The following is a 20,473-nucleotide window of genomic DNA, read 5'->3' as shown; positions in this document are numbered from 1 at the left end:
CATTTCCAGGATACCCTTGTTGTGAAACAACTGTACACAAACGGAAATCCAGTAAGTGAACTACCCTTAAAATTAGCTCGCAAAAAGTTCCGTACCCTTGGATATGCAGCATTTGAGGATGAGGTTTTAAATCAAAACCAGATTCAAAAGGTAAACCAATCTTTTTTCAAGTTATTTACTGCAAGTCCGAATACAATGATTTATTTGCACAGATTCAATCTTCATATAATATGTTCGAGCCGAAACTGCCGAACGACGTAGAAATCCAAAGCATAGTTTGTGGCAAAGAATTCGGCTTGGTTCGCGCTTCAAATGGCAAAATTTACTACTACGGAAAATCTGCCTCTTTGGGATTGAAATCGATTGGTCGAACACCTACGATGAAAATGACGGAGTTGATTATTTCAAAAGTATCCAACATCGTTCAAATTGCTGTTGGACATGATGGAGTCCATGCGCTTCTGGTCAACGATGATGGAACAGTCTATTTCGCGGGCACTGCCCGTCGCGGTGAGGATGGTGATAGCTCAAAAAATCGACGGCAACCAAAAGCCTCCAAACCGAAAAAGTTGAGCAGAATTGATGGCCACGTGATTACCCAAGCTGCTTGTAATAATGGAACATCTGCATTTGTTACAAAATCTGGAAAGCTGATTATGTTTGGAAAGGATACTGCTCATTGCGATTCATTGGGATTCGTTACTGACCTTCAGAATCATCATATTACTAAAGTGGCATTGGGAAAGGCTCATTGTGTTGCTCTTAATAGCAAGGGACATCTATTCACGTTTGGATTGAATAATAAGGGTCAATGTGGAAGGTCTTTTTCGAAGGAAAGGGAAGCAAATCCTACTGAGAGTGAAACAGCTACGAACGGTAGCAAATCCAAGTTGGATTTCACAAATATGTGTGACATTGATGACCATGTTCTTGTGCAAGGACAGTGCAGGGTAAGTACGCTTCCAGTTTTACAATATATGTTTATGTATGTACCCTAATAAAGTAGAAACCAATTATCTGAGCCCTCAGCGTTCGTTTAAAACATATATGTATGTTATCTTTCGAAATGAACTTCAAATTTGCTTTGGAAATTGTGTAAAAGGCAAGTCAGTTTGCATATATAAATAATTTTTGCTCAGCCTCTTCGATAGTGCAAAATAACAGAACACTGCTAATTGGATTCATTTTTTTTAAAAACTACGGATCGTTTCCTTTTTTTCAGCTAAGAAAATATATTTTGTTCCGTGAAGAACATACTTCATGAATCAGTTGTGCAGGTCCTTCTCTTGTTTGGACTCGCTTTGATTAGTATAGCAATTATTTGTGGAATACGTTAGTCTTTTATTTTTTCAAAATTTGATTTAATGTATGCGAACTGCCCGATATGTTCTGCCAATTGCCTTAAAAGGTTTCCTAAGTCACAATATCATCAATTTGTTGGTCCCCTGCGCTACTATTTTAACTCCAAATTGCTCTTGGAGATTGCTTATTATGCAAGCTTAGAACTCTATTCTGTTTACACACAGTTCGTAACTTACATGGGAAATCAATAGAACCGGACGTTGTAGCTTCAGAAAGCGAGAAACTGTAATACAACACTCTGGCCCAGTGAGTTCTTCAATCGCTTCATTGAGCTGAATAGAATACAATCTGATAGCCAAGAGAGTACGATTGCTTCTCAGAGGAAGAAAAAAGGCCGTTGATCCGGAATGGTCAAAATACCGTCCGTTTTGCCTGTTATTCTAGAGCATGGACTTCTTGGGTTTGTCAAGAACTATGGTGGTATTGTTAATGATGATGAAAAACATCGTTCTAGATGTGCCAAAGCGTACATTTAGTGGCAAAGGCTTGTTTCTCGTATCAAATAATAATAATAATCGTTGGCGCAACAATCCAATTGGAGTGTGTTAGAGCACTTCATTCGAGACCGTAAAGGTACACTACAATACACTGTAGGAGGCAATGTGGTCAGCATTGCGCTCGCCCGAGATTATTACCCTGATTGGACTCAGCTACCCATACACAGCTACCCCCCCCCCCCCCCCCCCCCACTGCCAGCAGCGAGATTTGAACCGCGACCTTCGGTACGACAGCTTTGTGCTCTAACCATTCAGCTATCTAGACACTGGTATCAAAGCTGATTTTAAACAAACAAAATCTGTAATAACTAAGCATATAACCGACAGTAATTTTAATATTCCCTATTTCCAAGTGTTTCAACTTGGGATATGGTATTAAGTACTCTCCCAGGTGCCTTAACTTAATTTGCACAAATGCCGAACGGTATCCTAGAATCAACATATATGAGGTTTCCTCACTTTCCTCACAGAATCTGCAGATAGTCTTCGTAAATATATCTAGCTTTCCTAGATGATAATTTAGTCTGAAATGACCAGTAAGTATTCCTACAACGATACTCGCGCTCTTTTTAATGAATTTTAAACCATCCTGAAAGCACTTGGGTTCGTATCCTCCATGAATACTCTGGAATATAGTACTCTGAGTCGTTCATCTTCATCCGTCAATGGCGTGTTCTCGTGCTACATTCCTGGTCACCTCATTCGCTGCCCCATTACCTTTAATCCAACGTGGCCTGGAACTCAGGGTACCTAAACCTTATTATGCAAGCCGAGTGTATTCAGTCTATTTAAGTATTTCCATACCAGTTTAAAGGTCAACTAGTTGGACCTAAATGCTTTGGTATTTGCAAGAATAAATATCTACACCAGCGAAAAAGAAAAAACAAATTTTTTATTATTTCAAAATTATATCATAATTATTTTGGTATGCGAAAAACTTTGAAGAGAATGTTATACTGTAGTATCTTCATCATTTGCACACTTTATTATTTGCCTAATTTAATCATCATCAATGACCCAACAACCGGTATTCGGTCTAGACCTGCCTTAATAAGGAACTCCAGACATCCCAATTTTGCGCCGAGGTCCACCAATTCCGCGTGCTCGCGTTCTTTGAGAATGCATTACTCGGTATACAGCATTCTTCCGTTTCGTTGCTAGCTTACATTCATCGTCAAACCAGTCGTTCCGACTCTTTTTCCGGCTGGCGCCAAGTACAGGGTGTGGCAGCATAACATCCTTTTTTCAGAACTCAATAAAAACTATTGTATGCATCGGAAAATATTTATTTATTTTTTATAATGTAGGTACATGTCTAAAGCTTTTATTTACATTGTTTTGAAGATGAAATCTGTTAGGTGACGTCCCCCATTCTCCATACATTGCGTAAACCGATTTCTGGCGTTTGTCATGACTCTTGTTAGCATAGCAGGTGTTATGTTGGCAATTTCTTCTTGGATGTTGGTCTTCAAATCATGTAGGGTTCTTGGACGGTTCACATAAACACGGGATTTCAAAAAACCCCATAGAAAAAAATCACAAGCGGACAGATCGGGAGAGCGTGCCGGCCATTCCAAATCGTCTCTAATTGAGATAAGGCGCTCTGGAAAGTGTTCACTCAAAACCGCCATCGATGCTCTTGAAGTGTGTGCTATTGCACCGTCTTGCTGAGGAAATTGCACACCACACTGTGACTTTGGGTGAAATCAAAGGCTTTTGATGCAATTCTCGAGTGTTGCTGTCAGCCCAGTAGCGCATGTTTTGTTTGTTAACCGACCCACACACATGAAAATGGGATTCATCGCTAAAAAAACAATAGCACCCTCGGGAACGACATCAAGAAGAAGCTCACACGCGTTCATCCGAGAACTGAAGTCACGTTCTGAAAGTTTCTGCACTATCGCCATCTTATAGGGATGAAAATGAAGATCATCACGAAGAATTCTTCTCACAGAACGATCGGATAGTCAAAGGGCAGATGCGTGTTTGCGCGCAGAACGCCGTGGCGATCGCAACATTGACGCTCTCACTGCTTCAATGTTCTCAGGTGATCTAACGGGCCGAGGGACTCCAGTTCTTCCTTTTGTCGCACTTGCAGTTTCTCTGAATGTAGTGACCCATGTAACAATTGATTTGCGGTCTGGGATGGGAGCCAACGGGGCTAAGTTAAAGCGATTCCGAAATGCACGCTGTGTTGCAATAACCGAACATCCGCTTGAAAAGTAAACCTCAACGGCAAAGACACGCTCCTCACTATTCCAACGCATGATGGCGACTGAACCGTGTCGGGACAAAACTTTACCGTATCCTCTCTTGAACCAGACCACCAGCGCTCCGCTATGACATCAACTAACTGAGTGGCGCGCATTTTAAAAAAGGGCGTTATGCTGCCGCACCCTGTATATTTGTGGCCGTATTTATAATAACGTTCTTCAGGTGATTGTGAAGATCATTTGTTGATGCTTCATCTCCAGGATCTCTAATGACTGCGGTTATTGCGGCGTCGATTTCTCTCTTATAGGTGTTGCGGAGGGCTGTGTTGTGAATTTAATGCATCTTGTAAATTTCTGACTTAACTTTTCGGGAGCAATTTCATTAATAATAAGAGTTGCCAGAAAGCAGTTCGCTCAGTAGCTGAGAAAAGCCACCTTACTTTAGGTATGAAGTTGAGGGATAGACTTTCACTTTGATTTGTTATCTGTGAGCCGCTTTTTGAGGTGCTTCGGATACTATTTACAACTCATTTAGATAGTCACGGAAAATTGATGCTATACGAATCTTCTGAACTTTGGGTTTCGTAATAATTTGTCGATTTTTTGAGACCTTCCCATCTCATACTCTTGTTTTTTTGGACAAGGCCGAAGGGAAACTACAGAGCATCTAAGATCCAAGCATAATCTGCCTGGCCGATGGTTCATAAAGAAGTGTAGAGTCAGTGATATCAGCCTCTAAAGATACACTACACGTTTGAGGCTACACTGTAATTCATATTCAAGCGTTATTGAGTGACAGTGATTGAGATCGAAAAAGCCGACAACTTTCGGATATTGGATTGAATAAAGTTCTCCTGGATAGACATCACTAGAGATTTCACTTGATATCTAATCGAACCACAAACGTAATGGCAGTCTATGATATCTTCCCACCAAATGTAAACAAATTATGCAGCAAATCTGAATAAAACTAAGTTCTTGATGTACCAGTGGTGCTCTCATTTTTCACATATTTCAAGTAAATATATGCATTGTAAAGTTTTATTTTAATTATTCATCATTAATATATGAACATGTAAGAGCTCGAAGATAAGTGTGTATCTCTTCATTCATATGTATGTCGATTGACTGATTCCTACGCCTTCACATTTCATTTGCTCAGATGATCAGGATTTCGGTGTGAGGCGGTCCTCAGGCAAAACTGTAGTTAGCATTATCTTAGTTAATTTTTATACTTTAGAAATGATTAAATTTTGTTGTTATTCTTGTTTGTAGGTTTGTTCTGTATGTAAGGAATGTACAGGTTACAATATATCGTGTGTGTCCTCATTGAATGTTTCAATGGAAGAGCGGGTTGCGGGATCGTAAGTGTCAGTTATGATAAAGAAGATAGTTCATTTAATTGATTCGTATTTTTTTGTATAGATTATGTCCTTGTGGTCATGGTGATGCTGGTTGTTCGAAATGTGGAGCATGTTCATCATGCATTTCTATGCAGGAAGGCGAAATAAATGGTGAGGAGAATAGAAAGAATGTCAATTTTCTTATTTACAAATTTTACTCGTCTAATTAGAAATTATATCAATTTGTTCTTTCACGCCCTGTAGCTGCAGCATTATCTTATATGAGATTTTTTACCAATTTTGTTAACAGGTACCAAAGATTCTAAACAAATTACACTGTTGAATCGTCAACGTTCGAAGAGTTTAATTTTAAGGAAGAAAGACAAAAAAGTCGAGGAAAATAATCCGCCCTCAGATGTTGAACGTGACACACCCCGCGTTGCACCGCTTTCACCACAAAAAGTTTCTCTACCAACATCTAGTCCTGTTGTGCAAATTGCCTGTGGATTGCATCATACTGTAATTCTAACGTTGGCAGGAGAAGTGTACACGTTTGGAAGCAATCAGTACGGACAATTGGGGACTGGCGATCTACAGCCAGTAATGGGTCCTTTTCAAGTAAAAGTCCAGGGTCAAATCAGTCAGATTGCAGCGGGGAGTAATCATACCGTGCTGCTGACTTCAAAAGGAATTGTGTACACTTTTGGAAATTATCAGGTAAGCCTGGGTGACATTCAATTGTAGTTCCCACTTACCGTTAAAATATTTACCTTTCTGGTCATTAAATTATACATTTTCTGCATTTACTTTATAGAAAGGGCAACTGGGTCGCCTTCCAAATGATTTTCATAAGAGTACGGTTCAAGACGATTCATCGAAAGATGAAAGTGGTTCAAAAGAAAATGTTGCGTCAACTATTCTTGCACAGCGTCAGAAATTCCTGTGGAATTGTGCTCCTGGGACTGTGTTGTAAGTTATTAAACACTTTTATGAGTCAGATTTTTCCCGTTAGCATGTTATTATTATTTGATTTTGGTTAGTTTCTTGGTACCGAACTGATTTTCGTTACATATGTTACTAACACTAAAACTTATATCACGTTTAAAATATTTTTTTCCAGTGGTCTGGGACCAAGCTTTGGCAAAAAAGCCACATGGATTGGCGCAAGTGGTGATCAAACTTTCATAAAGATCGATGAGTCGTTAATTACACCCCAGATGTTGCCAAAAGTTACCATTGTCGCCGATAAGAAGACAATTTGTATGTTAACAATTTCCTCACCGTTTTTTACTCCTCTATATATACCGTTTTTTACTCCTCTATAACTTTCTCTATTTTCTTGTTCCAGTGCTCATTCCAACTATCTCATTATCATTCCACATTCTTACCATAAATCGTCGCGATGGAAATTGTACCGCACACTATCGTAATCAAGTGAATTTCGTTCGAATAATCCAAGCTAATGCCTGTTCGATGCCGGAAATCAATCAGAATATCAACGCGAATATGAATCAGGATCAAATGTCGCGCAGTGCTCATGAAATCCGCAATCAAATCTTTGAATTACAAGAAAACCAGAATAGTTTGGCAGAGCAGAGAAAGCGTAGACGACAAGATCACAAATCACCACCCGAGAAAGCATGCCCACAAATAGCTTTTGCATTGGATTCTCATTTTAATGTTTTGTGGGTTTTTGATGGTGGGGCAAGGAAGATTTTGTGTCATAATGTTGTTGCAAGTCAAATTCAGGAATGTGAGGTGAGTGTTTAGGTACTGATAAATGTTACAAGAACAATTCATTTTGGTTGCTGAGCAAATATAATACCAAGAGAAATTTGAATGTGTAAAGGGAAAAGTTGATTCCTTATAAAAGTACTTTAGGGATTAATTGATGTCGTGACAGTTATAGCAATAGAAAATTTGGTTCAAACTATATTGCGCCCCTATCAATCAAGGCGACAAACGTAGGCCAGTTAGGTAAAATGAGATGGGTTCTTTCTCGTTAATTCATATTTGCGCTTTCGCAAACAGCGCTTTACGACTAATCTAGTTTTTTGGCAATTATGTACTTTGTTTAAATCCAAGAATTCAGATTCTCATACCTTCGTATAACGGACCATATTCAATTATCTTTCTTTCTTTTCCATATAATAAGTAAATGAATAGGAAATCAGGGAATCCGATTGATGTAATTGCACCATCAATTCTGGGTTTAAGATTTTGGTGAAACAGGTTGACTCGTCGGATGATAGCCGCTATAACATGCGGATACGGGCTGCTCCTCCAAGTAGACACGAAATTATAACTGCCATTAACGCACTCAAAAGGACTAAAGCCGCCGGTCGTGGCGGTATTCTTGCGAAACTCTTCCGTGCCGTTCCTAATGGGAGTTAAAAGTACTGGGAACTTGAAATTTGTTCTATTCAGTGGAAGAAGAAGATGATCATTAACATTCCGAAGAAGCACAACCGTCTTGCAACTGGAGGAATATTTGAGCGCTGCTTATAGTCGTGAAGACATTAGCTAAAATCATCCTGGAATGCATGAAGAAACACATCGAAAACTTGACCGACAGAGAGTAGGCTAGTTTTGGCTCTAAATCCTCTTGTACCGAATTAGAGTCCGGCAGAGTTGCATCTTGCCACCGACACTTTTTCTTCTCGTTATCGGTGACGTGCTTTATGATGCCTTGGCTGGAGGAAATAGAGGAATTCAATGCATTATATCATTATATATTTTCTCAAACACCTCGACTACGGTGATGATATCTGCTTGTTCTCTCATCGAGTCATTTAGGTTACTAATTTATTTTATAGGAATATGAACATCAATGCGGATTTTTTACAAATAATGGAAAAACACCCTTAAAAATATATCATCCCAAATGATGGTTCACATTCTTGGTAATTTTATAAAGAATTATACTTTCAAATTTAATAATGATCGGTTAATTACTTTTTAAATTAGAATTCCCGCAAATGGGAAAAGCTTCATTTTGAGAAGAACGCGTTTGAAATAAAATTATTTGAAAAGTTGCCTTTCAAATGAGAAGACATTTATCACTCGTAATAACAAGCAAAATTCAGTTACAATAAATCCAAATAAACTTGTAGGAAGGACTAACGCCAAGTATTATAAATACGCTATTTACATTGCGCTACAAGATTACGAAACAACATGAAGCGATAACATCCTGAGCGCTCGAGCCTGAGCCTGTGCCTGATAAGCATTTGATTCCTCGCTCATAAAATGTGTCCCTCTACGAATTTCGTTTTGAAATTTTTGCAGGATATTTTGTGACAGCTAAGTTAACGATTTATGTAAAAAAAATGTCGATTCTGAAAACCTTCAAATGTGATTTCCCCTGTAATGGGCACAACATCATTGATTAATTCGTATATATGTGAAGTGCTATTTGTACGTGCTAAATCCGCCTTCGATGTTTTGTCCAAAATTTTGAAATGCAACTATCTCAATGCTAACATCAAGTTGACCCTGTTTTCAAAGCCAGTGTTTTTTCTGTGATATTATGTAAAGTGGAAAGTTATGGCCACCGTACTCAAAAGGTCCAAGCTTTCACCAATTCATGTTTGCGAAGTATTATTGAAGTATTTTGCCCTAAGACGTGTTAATCAAAAACCGAAAGTGGCAGTGAAAGGGTCCCACATTAAAGAAGGACAAAAACTCCATTGCTGGTTATTTTATTCAATAGAACCCATTACCCTAGAGTGGCTGACGAATAAGTCGCCCTAGAACTAGTGGCACAGAACAGCAAAGAAGGAGTGTATGCTCCTAGGAAGATGGTGAAGGGAACTAAAGCGCATTACCTACAACTGGCAGCGAGGGCGCATAGATGTGGTTGACGCGCTATGGCGGGGAGACTATGTCAACCCCATAATTTTATGTTCGAGATTTCGGTGAAGCAGATTCATTTTCCGAATCAACACTTCGAGAACCATTCATAAACGTAGACCTTCGCAGGTTTTATAGTGCGATGGAGTAATGTTTCAATTTCCGTATATCATGCAGGCTTCATTGCTTTGCCAAACAGACTTACCTGTGATTGTATCTTCGGCCCGAAACTAACTGGCACTCATCTTATCGGTCTAGAATGAAGTGCTCTAACGTACTTCAATGACCCAATTGGATTGTTGCGCCAACGATTATTATTATTAATCATCTTATCCTCGTGTTTCTTAGTCTTTCTCTCTTTTACGTTTCCCTATTTCTTCGTCGATATTGTATATCCCCTCAGCTACTACTAGTCCATTTGCTGATAAATGCCTATGTCACACTAAAGAACTAGCTCCCCTTTTTAGCCCGTTCTCTTTCTTTGGAAGGATTGGTCATGACATACTTTCCTAATATTTTTTGAAAATTAAACCTCCTGTTTTCGTCTTACCACAGCTAAACTAGCATATGCTACCATGCTTTGATAGACATTTCTTTTAGTATAATTGATGAAGCCCTCTGCAACGTGAAGGGTTAGCGCAATCGGCAATTTTCGAACTAACTGTACACTTGTACGTATGCTATTATATATAATGCTAGCTTACCCTGTAAAACTAAGGATAGCTGCCATATCACCTCACGGCGATTAGCAATTCTTGCATTTGTATTGGAGTGGTGAAAGATCCTTCAGTTTGATTTGATTGGGGTTTGGATGTTTGGTTGGAGGTCCGTTTTACAGGGTAGGGCTATGTTGCCCCAGATTACAGTCTATTGGTTTACTGTGTGGCCTACCAAAATTCGCCTATGTGAAAAGTTACGGCCAAGTCGTGAGGCTAGAAAATAAATCACTAGGCGCCCCTAAGCGAGCTTTCCTCAGAATTCATTATTTCCATGGTGGACGGGTCCAGTGAGACAGTCGGGACAGTCCAATAAGATATGAGAGGTTGTTTTGCCTTCATGGTATGGCTCCTGCCATCCTGTGCTGATGTTCTTGCATGGTTTTCATAGCTTTGGCTTTGGTGCCTAAAAATACAGGCTCCGGTTCCACAAATCGTGTTTGATTACCATTTTTTGCAAGTATATCTGCCCACGACCGCTTCCCACAGGCAATACCGTTATGGCCCGCTCTCTATTTAAATATTGTCTCGTTTCTGGCAGTCAGACTTTCAAGTTTTGTTGGTTTCCTCATACCAGTTTACATCTGATTTGGTATGAGCAATGGCTTGTAATGCCACCCGACTGTCAGGAAGAATACGGATTTTAGCAAATTTGAAATTCCTGACATGCAGGTTTATTGCATTCAACTCCACCCAAAAAATGATAGTATTTTTAAGTCAGGTTCTTTCCATGTATTTCCTTATTGTACCACATTATGTGATTTCTCAGATTGTTATCATTTCGACTTTGGACTCAAAGCCGCATTTGAGTGACATAAAATCACTACCTATCTTCAGTGTTGGGTTTGTGATAATGTTGGTGATTCTGATATGATCGTATACCAAGCCGCTCACATGCCACTCAATTGAAGCTTGTACACTGAAAGCCTCTCTTCTTATTTTGTTACGAGGTTCAAGTGAGACGGGGAGTGGAACGAATTTTGTTCCAATTTGTCCTCTTATCTAGAATTACACCCAGATATTTTGCTTCATTCACCGTGGTAGCTAAGAGACTGGTCTTGTTTGGATTTATCGTGAGATTCTCCTGATCACTTCACCTTGTTTGGAGGAATTATCCCAATATAAGTAAACTGATGTCATTAGCATACCTTTGTGCATGATATTTCGCTTCGTTTAGTAAGATTACGACTAATCTCGTCCAGATAGAGAGCTGATAGGACTTTTCCCTTGGGCAGTCCATATAGATAACCAGCCTACCTTCCAGCAACGATTCTAGTTTATATATTGTGCGTTCTATATGCGGCCCTGATCCATATATTCATATATGATCCAAAGAAGGTGTTGTCGATTCCCCTGCGATATCAATCAGGACTATGATAGCCATCTCTTCGTAGTTGCGGTCTCAATCTTCGATACCAGTTGATGTAGTGCCTTTCCCCAATTGATAAACATGACTAGGAAAGAGGTAAGACTTACTGGCTTATGTGCTTCAGCCTGGGGTTTTCTAGAAAGGTTAATCTAGTCAGCCTAGAAACCGTCGGTATATAGTTCACGAATCCATTATTACAAGAGTAGGAGGAGAATCCATCTAGATCAGGTTATTTATACATTTCAAATGAGTTTGTCGCCTATTTCATTTTATTCAATGTCATCATCAAATTGACAAGTTTTTATCATAGTTGTCTGGGGAACCTATTGTTCAGAGCTGTTTCATCGAACTGATTATCGCCACTTATCTAATTTCAGAACCTGGAAAGTCGGTTCTTAGGAGGATTTCCTTTCTGATGTTTGTCTATGCTGCATCGGGGCTATTCCATTTTCTCCTAGAATCTTCTGCACGAGTCCCTCTTGGCTTTCTTCGTCTGGGTAGGTGTTTGGTTATATTCCTCTTACCGTCCTGCCGTGTTTGCCCTACTGAATAGTCGACGTGTTTTCTACTGTGAGTATTACAGATTATAGTTTCGTCAACTACATTTTGTGCGGTGACGTTTCTTTATTAGTCTTCCTCAAACGAGGTAGTTATTTCCTTGTTTAGCTTGACCACAATAGTTTCAATGTCATATATGGTGTTGCTAATCCCCCTTGCGCTCCATCTTAATTGATAAATTTAGATTAAAGCGCTTCCAGTTTGTGTTGATAGATTGCTATACATATTCTCTGTATTATCAATTTTACCTATTGCCATCGTAGCGTGTTGGGAGCGATTCAAGCAGTAGGGAAGGCAATGTCAGTTACCTCTTTCCGCCGCCTTGTAGCGAAGGTCGGTTCAATGCCCCTGCTATGTATTATCGTGTCTAACAATTTATTCATAAAGATACCTCCTGTTGTTTTGGTTTTGCCTTTTCATGGTGGGAGGGGGAGATTTACTTTAGGCTGCGTTTCAATTAAACTTTTGCTTGGCACAACCTCTAGTACCAGAGAAACTCATACACTGGTGGAAACTGTTCTGTCGCGATTGATAGAATAAAGTTCGAAGTATGGCATGTATATCAAAACTGCTCCGAGTCTCTGTCAGTGTACACAAAGGAAGTGTCCTATCGCCCTTGCTTTTTATTCTTGTCATGGACACTGTCCTTCAGACTATACAAAGTTTAGTGCTTTACATACTGCTCTATAAAAATGATACTTCCCTAGCGTCGTACAACAAAGGTGATCTCGAGCAGTACGTTTAAAAGTAGAATGATCGTCTCATGCGGTAGGGTCCCCGACTGAATCTGAATAAAACAGAAACTATCATTGTTATTACATCGACCTGACGAAAACTTGTAAGCCATTGGTGAAATATGCCATGAAATCGCTTCATGCATCAGCACAATCTAAATAAAGTTCTGCTCCGCAATTGGTGTCTTTAGCATCACAATGTCGTTCGCCCTGCATGATTCTGAGCATTGGCCGCCCACCGAAGACAATTAACGTTGCCTCGCGATAATGGAGACGAAAATGTTGTACTGGGTTAGTGCCGTAATATATTAATTTACGTCTGAAATGAGGATATTCACGATCATTACATCTATCGTGAGAAGTTGTGAGAGAGGCGCCTTCGATGTTGTGATCACATAATCTGTGCTGATGAGAACTTACTATCTAAAATGGGCCGGAATATCCAAATAGAAGAAAGGGAACTAAAGGCCAACTGAAGTAGCTATGATTCTCCACTCCATCCCGATCAAGCTCAAGAAAAGTGATTAGCCGATTTTATTGATCATCGGTTGGTTCTACTCTTTATTTTTATATTGAAATTCTTTCTTGGGATATCTTTTTTAGTTCAAAATATTTAAAGAGTGCCTAAATGACTTTATTGTTTTATGAATGTGGTAATATAACATATTTTCCGGGGTTAAAATAAAATTGTTGTTATTGGCGAAGTTTGATTCGCTCTTATTAATCGAGCGCGAGTTGAGCGCAATGCTGACCACATTGCCTCCTAGTGTACCGTTACGGTCTTGAATGAAGTGCTCTAACACACTTCAAGGCCCTGATCCAATATGGATTGTTGCGCCAACGATTATTATTATAATTATTGTTATCATCAAATGAATTTCCTATCACTGACTACTGATGCTGAGGATAACTAAAAAAACATTTGAAAAACTTTATATTCTATTTCAGGATTCAAATTTTCGAGCCATTTTATCGCCTGAACTCGCTCTGTCACAAAAAAGCGACAGCAACGTAACTCGATTGCAAGCATCACTAAACTTATTAGCTTGTTTGGATATTTTAACGTCGACACAGGATGCTATGTACAAATACCATATATTGATCAATTCCTACGAGATTTGAACAACTTATTTTTTTTAGACCAAATTGCTTCGAACAAATTGCTCCTCAACAGACAAATCTCACCAAAGAGTCACAATCGAGCGAATATCAGATTGTCAATCGATTTGAGAATTTCGGAGGGGGTTGGGGATATTCCGGGCACAGTGTCGAAGCCATACGCTTCATGGTTGATACAGATGTTATGATCTGTACGCTATTAAATTATTTCAAGGAATATTGGAATTCATAGGTCTATTTCAGGTGGTTTTGGAATGTTTGGCGGCAGAGGTGAATACACTTGCAAACTAAAATTGTATGATTTGGGAATCGATGGAGGAAACTATGAAAAAGATGGGATTTTGATATCTGAAACGAAAGATGTGCCGTATGAATGTCCAGCACGCAATAAGTATCATATTATGCTTCCGAAACCCGTTTGTGCAACAGCTTTGCATTGGTATTTGGTATGGGCTCGTATTGCTGGTCCTTCTTCTGATTGTGGGTCGTCTGGCCAAAGTACAGTAACTACGGAAGATCAAATTGTTTTCAACTTTAAATCGTCGAAGAAAGCTAATAATGGTACGGACGTAAACTCTGGTCAGATTCCTTCAATTATATACCGACTCATAACGCCAGAAGCAAAACAAACACCTCTTCCGGTTGATATCGATCCAGTACATAAAATATCGAAATCGTTTGCAAATACCGTCACCAAAGAATGTTTCGATAGTCTTGTACTTTTGTTGAATTGGTCGTGGGAGACCTTCAAGAGCAGTCTGCGAGACCAAAGGGATAAAGCAAAAGTGTTGCAGGTTAAAAACACATTGGACCATTTGGTTTATGTGAACAAGTCGTCTTTGAGGCTACTGCGAAAGTACAGCAATGAAATATATCCGCAAAAATTACTTAAGTCTATGGCTAAGAAGTCCAGCGATATAAATACTCAAACGTGTAAGTAGAATTAGAAAGTTATGCTAATTTACCATTCTTTTTTACCGAACTAATTGCATTTTTTTCTTTTGGAACATAAAGATAATATCTCCAAAAACTTACCGAGCGCCCCTCGAGTCTTTATAGGTCCCAATGAGTTACCGACGCCAACTCGTAAGTCAAATATGGAAAACATTCAGTTGGCAGAGCGCATTGGAAACGTAAGAGCTATGTTAATACAGATTTTGTGCGATGATGTATTCAAAGATGTGACCACTGAAGAGGGTAAGATGATTCCAGCAATTTCCTAGGAGCAGGTATATATAAGATATTTTGTCTTAAGGTTACAAAATGGCAGTGGAAATTTTGGATGAGTGTCACACGAGCTTTGTCGCTTGTTTTGATGCTTTTTATCCAACATCCTCGTTGAAATGGAATTGTCTTTGCGATTTGTTATCACAAATGGATAAGGTAACTTAGGGTTAATAATCAAACTTATTACTAGTTAGCCTATGATGTGGGTTCCGAGTTTATTTACAAAATACATTTCCAGGGTATCATGCACTCGCGGCTACTCAGTGCCATTCTAGCTGGTCTTTGCAATCCTACCGTAAAACTGCGTTCGACTTTTTCTCTTCTGACACCAGGCAATGAGCGACAATCTATCATAAGCCCCAGCGATAATGCTGGCCTACCAATGTTATCCAGTACCGAGAATCATCAATATCCAATTCTTGTTGAGCAAATGATCTATCGGACACAGAAAGAGAAAATCGATTTCCTTAGCAATTCGTGGACATTCAAAGACGTTCTCATTCGTCTGCTCGATATTATCTCTAGCCCCATAAAAGTTAAAATAGAAAATATCTACAACCGCAGCTGCAATTTCAATGAATCTAAATTGGAAAGAGATATAAATCAAGGATTGATTGATAATTGTTCTCAACTGTTAGCAAAGGTTTTGGCGGAAATAGTTTACCACACATCGTCAGATGATGTAAGTTTTATGTTATGCACTTGCTTCTTGCTTCACTCTCAAACTTTCTCCTGATTTCCACAGTTTGACGCAACTTTCATGCCACCACGAATCTTACATTCTACTGGAAGTCGATTCGCCCGTTGTGATACAAGCCGCACTTGGAATACTGGAAATTTCGGACCCGATGCTATTGCATTTTCTGTTGATAGACCAGGAATAGCTATTGCAGGAGCAATGGTTTATTCTGGATCAGGGAGTTACGAATATCAATTGGAGCTTCTCTATGATAACACAGTCGATCCACAGTCACACCATAAATGGGAAACATTAGAGTCGGTGTCGGGTTCGTATGATCAAGACATCGTGCAGAATGATATGGCAGAAATAAAATTCGAAAGGCCAGTGCATATTAAGGTAAAAACAATAGGTTTCATTAGGAAAATGTTTATTATGTGGACTATACACGACAGGAAAATGCGCGATACGCCTTGAGGCTTTGCTCGCAGGGAGCACGTACTTGTTCTGGGGATGGGGGGTTACCATCTATCCGAGGCCCTTGTGGAACGATTTTTTCATTTCACACATGCGATTTGAGTTTCAATGGAACCACTCCGACGAGGGGTCAAATACCGTGTGTTCTATATTACAGGTGAGCTTTTAGATAGAAACTTTACGCAAATTGTAAGTGTTGACTGGCTTCCTTTGCTATTAAAATATAAAGTTGAGCAAATTACAAATGTGATAATTTGTTGTTCTTTCCGAAATATAGTTTTAATTAAATCCAAATATGATTTCATATCTTTTCGCCATTCACAGTACTCCAGTTAAAAGTGAAGGACATGCTACCACTTACATAAGTGAAATAACCGCACGAGATACGGCGCTCCAAATTGCTACTGACATCACTAAGAAATGCACAGAGCTTTTAATATCAGCCCGGAACGCTCTTGCTGCATCTCTCACTCCAAGCGACAAAAGTCCAAACTCTTCTAATCACACACAAACAATTGACTCCGAACATAATATCACTCCTATTGAAGAGCATCTGGATATGACATGGGCGAACAACTCGCGTAATTCCGTAACACAAGATGGGAATCTATCAACTGCTCGTGATATCACAAAACGCATCGAATCGTTTTCGAAGGGAATAATTGAAACTCTAAAATTTGACAAACGTTCCACAAATCCATTTGACTTTGAAATAGAAATCGGTGCAACTGAAATACATCCAAAAGATTTGATTGAGGAGGATTTGAATGAGAAAATTTTCAAAAATGGTAGAATCGCAAAATACAATGGGAACGACAGAATGGACAATACCCAAGAAAATCAAGGATATTTGAAAGAGTTAGGCAAAAGTGACTCAGAGGAGAGTACACAGTTGACTATTATTCAGTTACTGGAGCTGTTCAATATGGATTCGTCGAATATGTTTCACACACTCCTGCCATCTGTTTATGCTCATATTGGAGCACTTGCTTGTAGCGACCCAAAGGCAAGCTTCTCTTTAATTACCATAAGTAGATTGGAAATAATTTTGTAAATGTTTAGAGTTCCGTCCAAGTATTGTCTTTGATAAAAGAAATACTTCCGCACGTTGCTGCTTTGAACCAACTGTACGCATCCAAGGAGTTCAATTATCCCACAAAAGACGATAATCATGACACAAGGGAAGGTAACGCTGACTTAATTAAAAAGAAAACAGAAGATGCTGAACGCACTGGGTACGACATGTGTACTACGAGCAACCACTATTGCATAGTGGAAAGTGAGCATCCATATAGAAGTGCATCAGTTAATACTTTCCGGTAATTTAATCTTCTTATAAAAAACTAAAAGTACGACAAAATATATATATTATCTCTCTAGAGTTGAATTTCCCCCATGTGTCCAATGGATAACTGTGGAATTTGACAGTCAATGCGGAACAGCACAATTGGAAGATTATCTTCTCCTTTCAATTCCGTTAAAACCGCATGCAAACGTGTCTTATTCAGAGCATGAGGACTATAATTCAGACGTTTTGGATAACAACATGTGCTACACTAGACAAAGCTGTAAAAACGCTAGCGTTTTTGGCAGTTACTTTGAACGACTACCGGATGATGGAAGGGATACAAACGAGAAATATTTAGATTTGGAGTGGACTATAATCAAAAAATATAACACGTAATACAAACCGTTTCATGACGAACGTTTATGATTTATATACAAACATTTTTTAGACCGTCGCATTGGTCTCAAAAGGCACTTGTCTTACCTGGGAATCGGATTGAGTTTTCATTGGAAACTGCATCGTTTTACGCACAAGATCAACAGGCGAATAAATTTGGTTTCAAAGCGTTAGTTATTGGCTATGACAATCCTACAGCGGTATAGAAAGCTAATTATGTTATAACCTCACAACTCTCATTGAATAATTTTCTATCATGCAGGTGAATATCTCCAATTCATGTTTAATACGTCTGGAGTACGAATTGGCTTATTTAGGCGGAATGTGCAGTGCAAACTTGATGAGGAAAGATTTAAACTTACCAGGTATGTTTCAACTAAATATGACGGTAGAACAGTTTTTTTGATCTGAATGTATATTTCATTTCCTTTTTCTTAGATGATAAATCTTTCGAAGATCTGACCAGTATTGAAGACACTATTGCTACACATACTACACTTCTTTCAAAAGGACTTGCTCTATCTGACTCTGTCCTCACAGTTAACCAAGCGCTTGATTCATATCTTCCAGTGGGGTAAGTGGTGACTTATTTTCTCAATTTTCAATAGTAATCGTGAAGCGACTGGTTTGAAACGTTTAATATCTCTAAAATATATAAAGTACATGATGTTAGTTAAAAGCTTTTGGGATTTTTTTGTTATCAACAAATTCTGTTAGGTATTCACTGATCATACAGATATTTGAACCTCATCAACAATTGTCTAGGTATAAAAGGTTTCCTTCCTTTGTTTTTGAAACTAACCTACAATGAAATTTATATTAATTATTCGTGAAATAATGTGAAATAGTGAACATTGTGGGAACAGAGAAAACTTTCTGTGCTGTTAAGAGCTCAGAAAACCAAGGTAAGTACTGTCATTTAAACAATATAAACGTAATAGAAAACCAGGAGCTCGGTGCTTTCGGTATAAACGGTTTTGTGTATTTCTCATGTAAAAATATTTCCTTACATGACTTTCCATTTATTCGTTCGGAGTACTTTAATATGCTACCGACATCCTGTGCAATGAATTTACTCGTAAGAGGCAAATTTGACTCACTATAATAATAATACTCGTTTCCGCGACAAATCCGTTGGATCAGGGCCTTGAAGCTTTTTAGAGCACTTCATTCAAGACCGTAAAGGTACATTACAGAACTACGGTACCCTGCAGAAGGTAATGCGACCGTTCGCCTATGAATATTACCCTGATCTGATTCAGGTATTAATTCACAGCAGATTCGACTGGTATCCCAAATCCAGTCACGATACAAATTCCTCTGCTACCAATAAGATTTGAAGACAGCCTAGCGCTCTAACCATCCTGATATTCACCCGCTATAACAATAAATCAGTCAATGGGGTAACACGTCCTATCCAAGCTCGAATAATTTTTGATGGGTCGCTAAAATTTGTGTGGTTTCGCGTTGTCGTGGTAGGTGGATCACAACTTTATGAAATTTTTAAATGACAAATTCAAACTGTCTAATTGCCGGTTCCTTGATGGGAACACCACCACCTTCCAATTCCACATCACTGAGAGGGTGATCTTCCTTTGTAGAATTTTGCTTATGAAAACATTTGAGGCGAATCATCACGTCGGGAACAAGATTATTTGCGATCTACATTGTTGTAAATAGTTCAATTCTCATCACGAGTTGCCATTCTTTTAAAAAAGGATCATTTTCTTCACCTTTCAGCAATAAATTTTAAAATTTGTTGAAACCGAAATATTCAACTTGCCTACGTATCCAACTTTCTTTAGGTAGAAGTAAACTCTTTTTTGACTGATCTCCAATGTTTCTGCAATGTAACGTGGGTTTAACATGATCGAGGACGCCAACCTTCAACCAATTTTTATCGTAAATTTAATGTAATTTTTCAAAACCTAGTTGTTATTTCCCTTACAGCAATAAAAGAGTAAAATATCTCGAAAATTCACGGTGTAATCTCCCATTTTCAACTTTTTGTGAAACCTCCAAAACTCAGATATCGGGTTGGAGCCTATTTTGAGCTATAAGGGGCATCATCATGATTTTTTTTTTCGGTTGGGTGCTTTCTGAGAACGAGCGCTTGATTTTAGTTAGCACTTTTCATTTTAATAAAGTTTTGTTTTAGAGAGAAATTTAACAAGCACTAAAAATTTTGGACAATGTAATTGAAGCGTGCGTTGGGTATTATCAACCACGAGGGCAGAGTTATACCTCGCATACAAAATGTGACAGAAAGTGAACGTGCAAATCATCAATCAATCGCGGAAAGTGTCCGACTATACCGCTAAGTTAGCTAACTTTGAAAATTCGTTTATTTTTTTTAAGGATATGGAGAGTGCGAAAAAGTTAGTCGGCCGAGTCTTTGAGATGCCCTCCGAAATCAATTTCGAGATTGGCGGCATGTCAGAATTAGAGGCAAGACGTGTGTGTTCTAATCGAATTAAAAAAATACTATTATTAACTTTATTGAAACAGCTATCACGTATCTGTATAAAGCCTAGGCACCTTAACATATAGTGGCAGCTTAGTATTTTTTTTCCAGATTTTCGGGTCGAGTCGCGTCTGAGAATGAGTCCGTGAAAGAAATGATCACTTCGCACTTCTCCTCTA

General features: G+C 38.8%; 1 protein-coding gene across 1 annotated transcript in view; it reads left to right on the top strand.

Annotated features, from left to right (window-relative positions):
• Positions 1-20,473, top strand: part of LOC119658384 (E3 ubiquitin-protein ligase highwire) — a 171,442-nt gene that overhangs the window by 10,142 nt on the left and 140,827 nt on the right. The window contains exons 5-26 of the mRNA XM_038065750.1: positions 10-150; positions 213-950; positions 5,348-5,436; positions 5,498-5,586; positions 5,726-6,132; positions 6,230-6,384; positions 6,536-6,675; positions 6,764-7,173; positions 13,593-13,726; positions 13,785-13,954; positions 14,007-14,696; positions 14,778-14,960; positions 15,019-15,146; positions 15,229-15,672; positions 15,736-16,068; positions 16,125-16,303; positions 16,471-17,152; positions 17,209-17,465; positions 17,527-17,826; positions 17,883-18,030; positions 18,093-18,195; positions 18,269-18,404. Coding sequence (XP_037921678.1) covers positions 10-150; positions 213-950; positions 5,348-5,436; positions 5,498-5,586; positions 5,726-6,132; positions 6,230-6,384; positions 6,536-6,675; positions 6,764-7,173; positions 13,593-13,726; positions 13,785-13,954; positions 14,007-14,696; positions 14,778-14,960; positions 15,019-15,146; positions 15,229-15,672; positions 15,736-16,068; positions 16,125-16,303; positions 16,471-17,152; positions 17,209-17,465; positions 17,527-17,826; positions 17,883-18,030; positions 18,093-18,195; positions 18,269-18,404 — 6,056 coding nt within the window. The remainder of the gene's footprint in view (positions 1-9; positions 151-212; positions 951-5,347; positions 5,437-5,497; positions 5,587-5,725; positions 6,133-6,229; positions 6,385-6,535; positions 6,676-6,763; positions 7,174-13,592; positions 13,727-13,784; positions 13,955-14,006; positions 14,697-14,777; positions 14,961-15,018; positions 15,147-15,228; positions 15,673-15,735; positions 16,069-16,124; positions 16,304-16,470; positions 17,153-17,208; positions 17,466-17,526; positions 17,827-17,882; positions 18,031-18,092; positions 18,196-18,268; positions 18,405-20,473) is intronic.

This window comes from Hermetia illucens, chromosome 5, assembly GCF_905115235.1.
Source record: "Hermetia illucens chromosome 5, iHerIll2.2.curated.20191125, whole genome shotgun sequence".
NCBI classification, from domain to species: Eukaryota; Metazoa; Arthropoda; class Insecta; order Diptera; family Stratiomyidae; genus Hermetia; species Hermetia illucens.
This window is presented reverse-complemented; position numbering and strand designations above follow the sequence as displayed.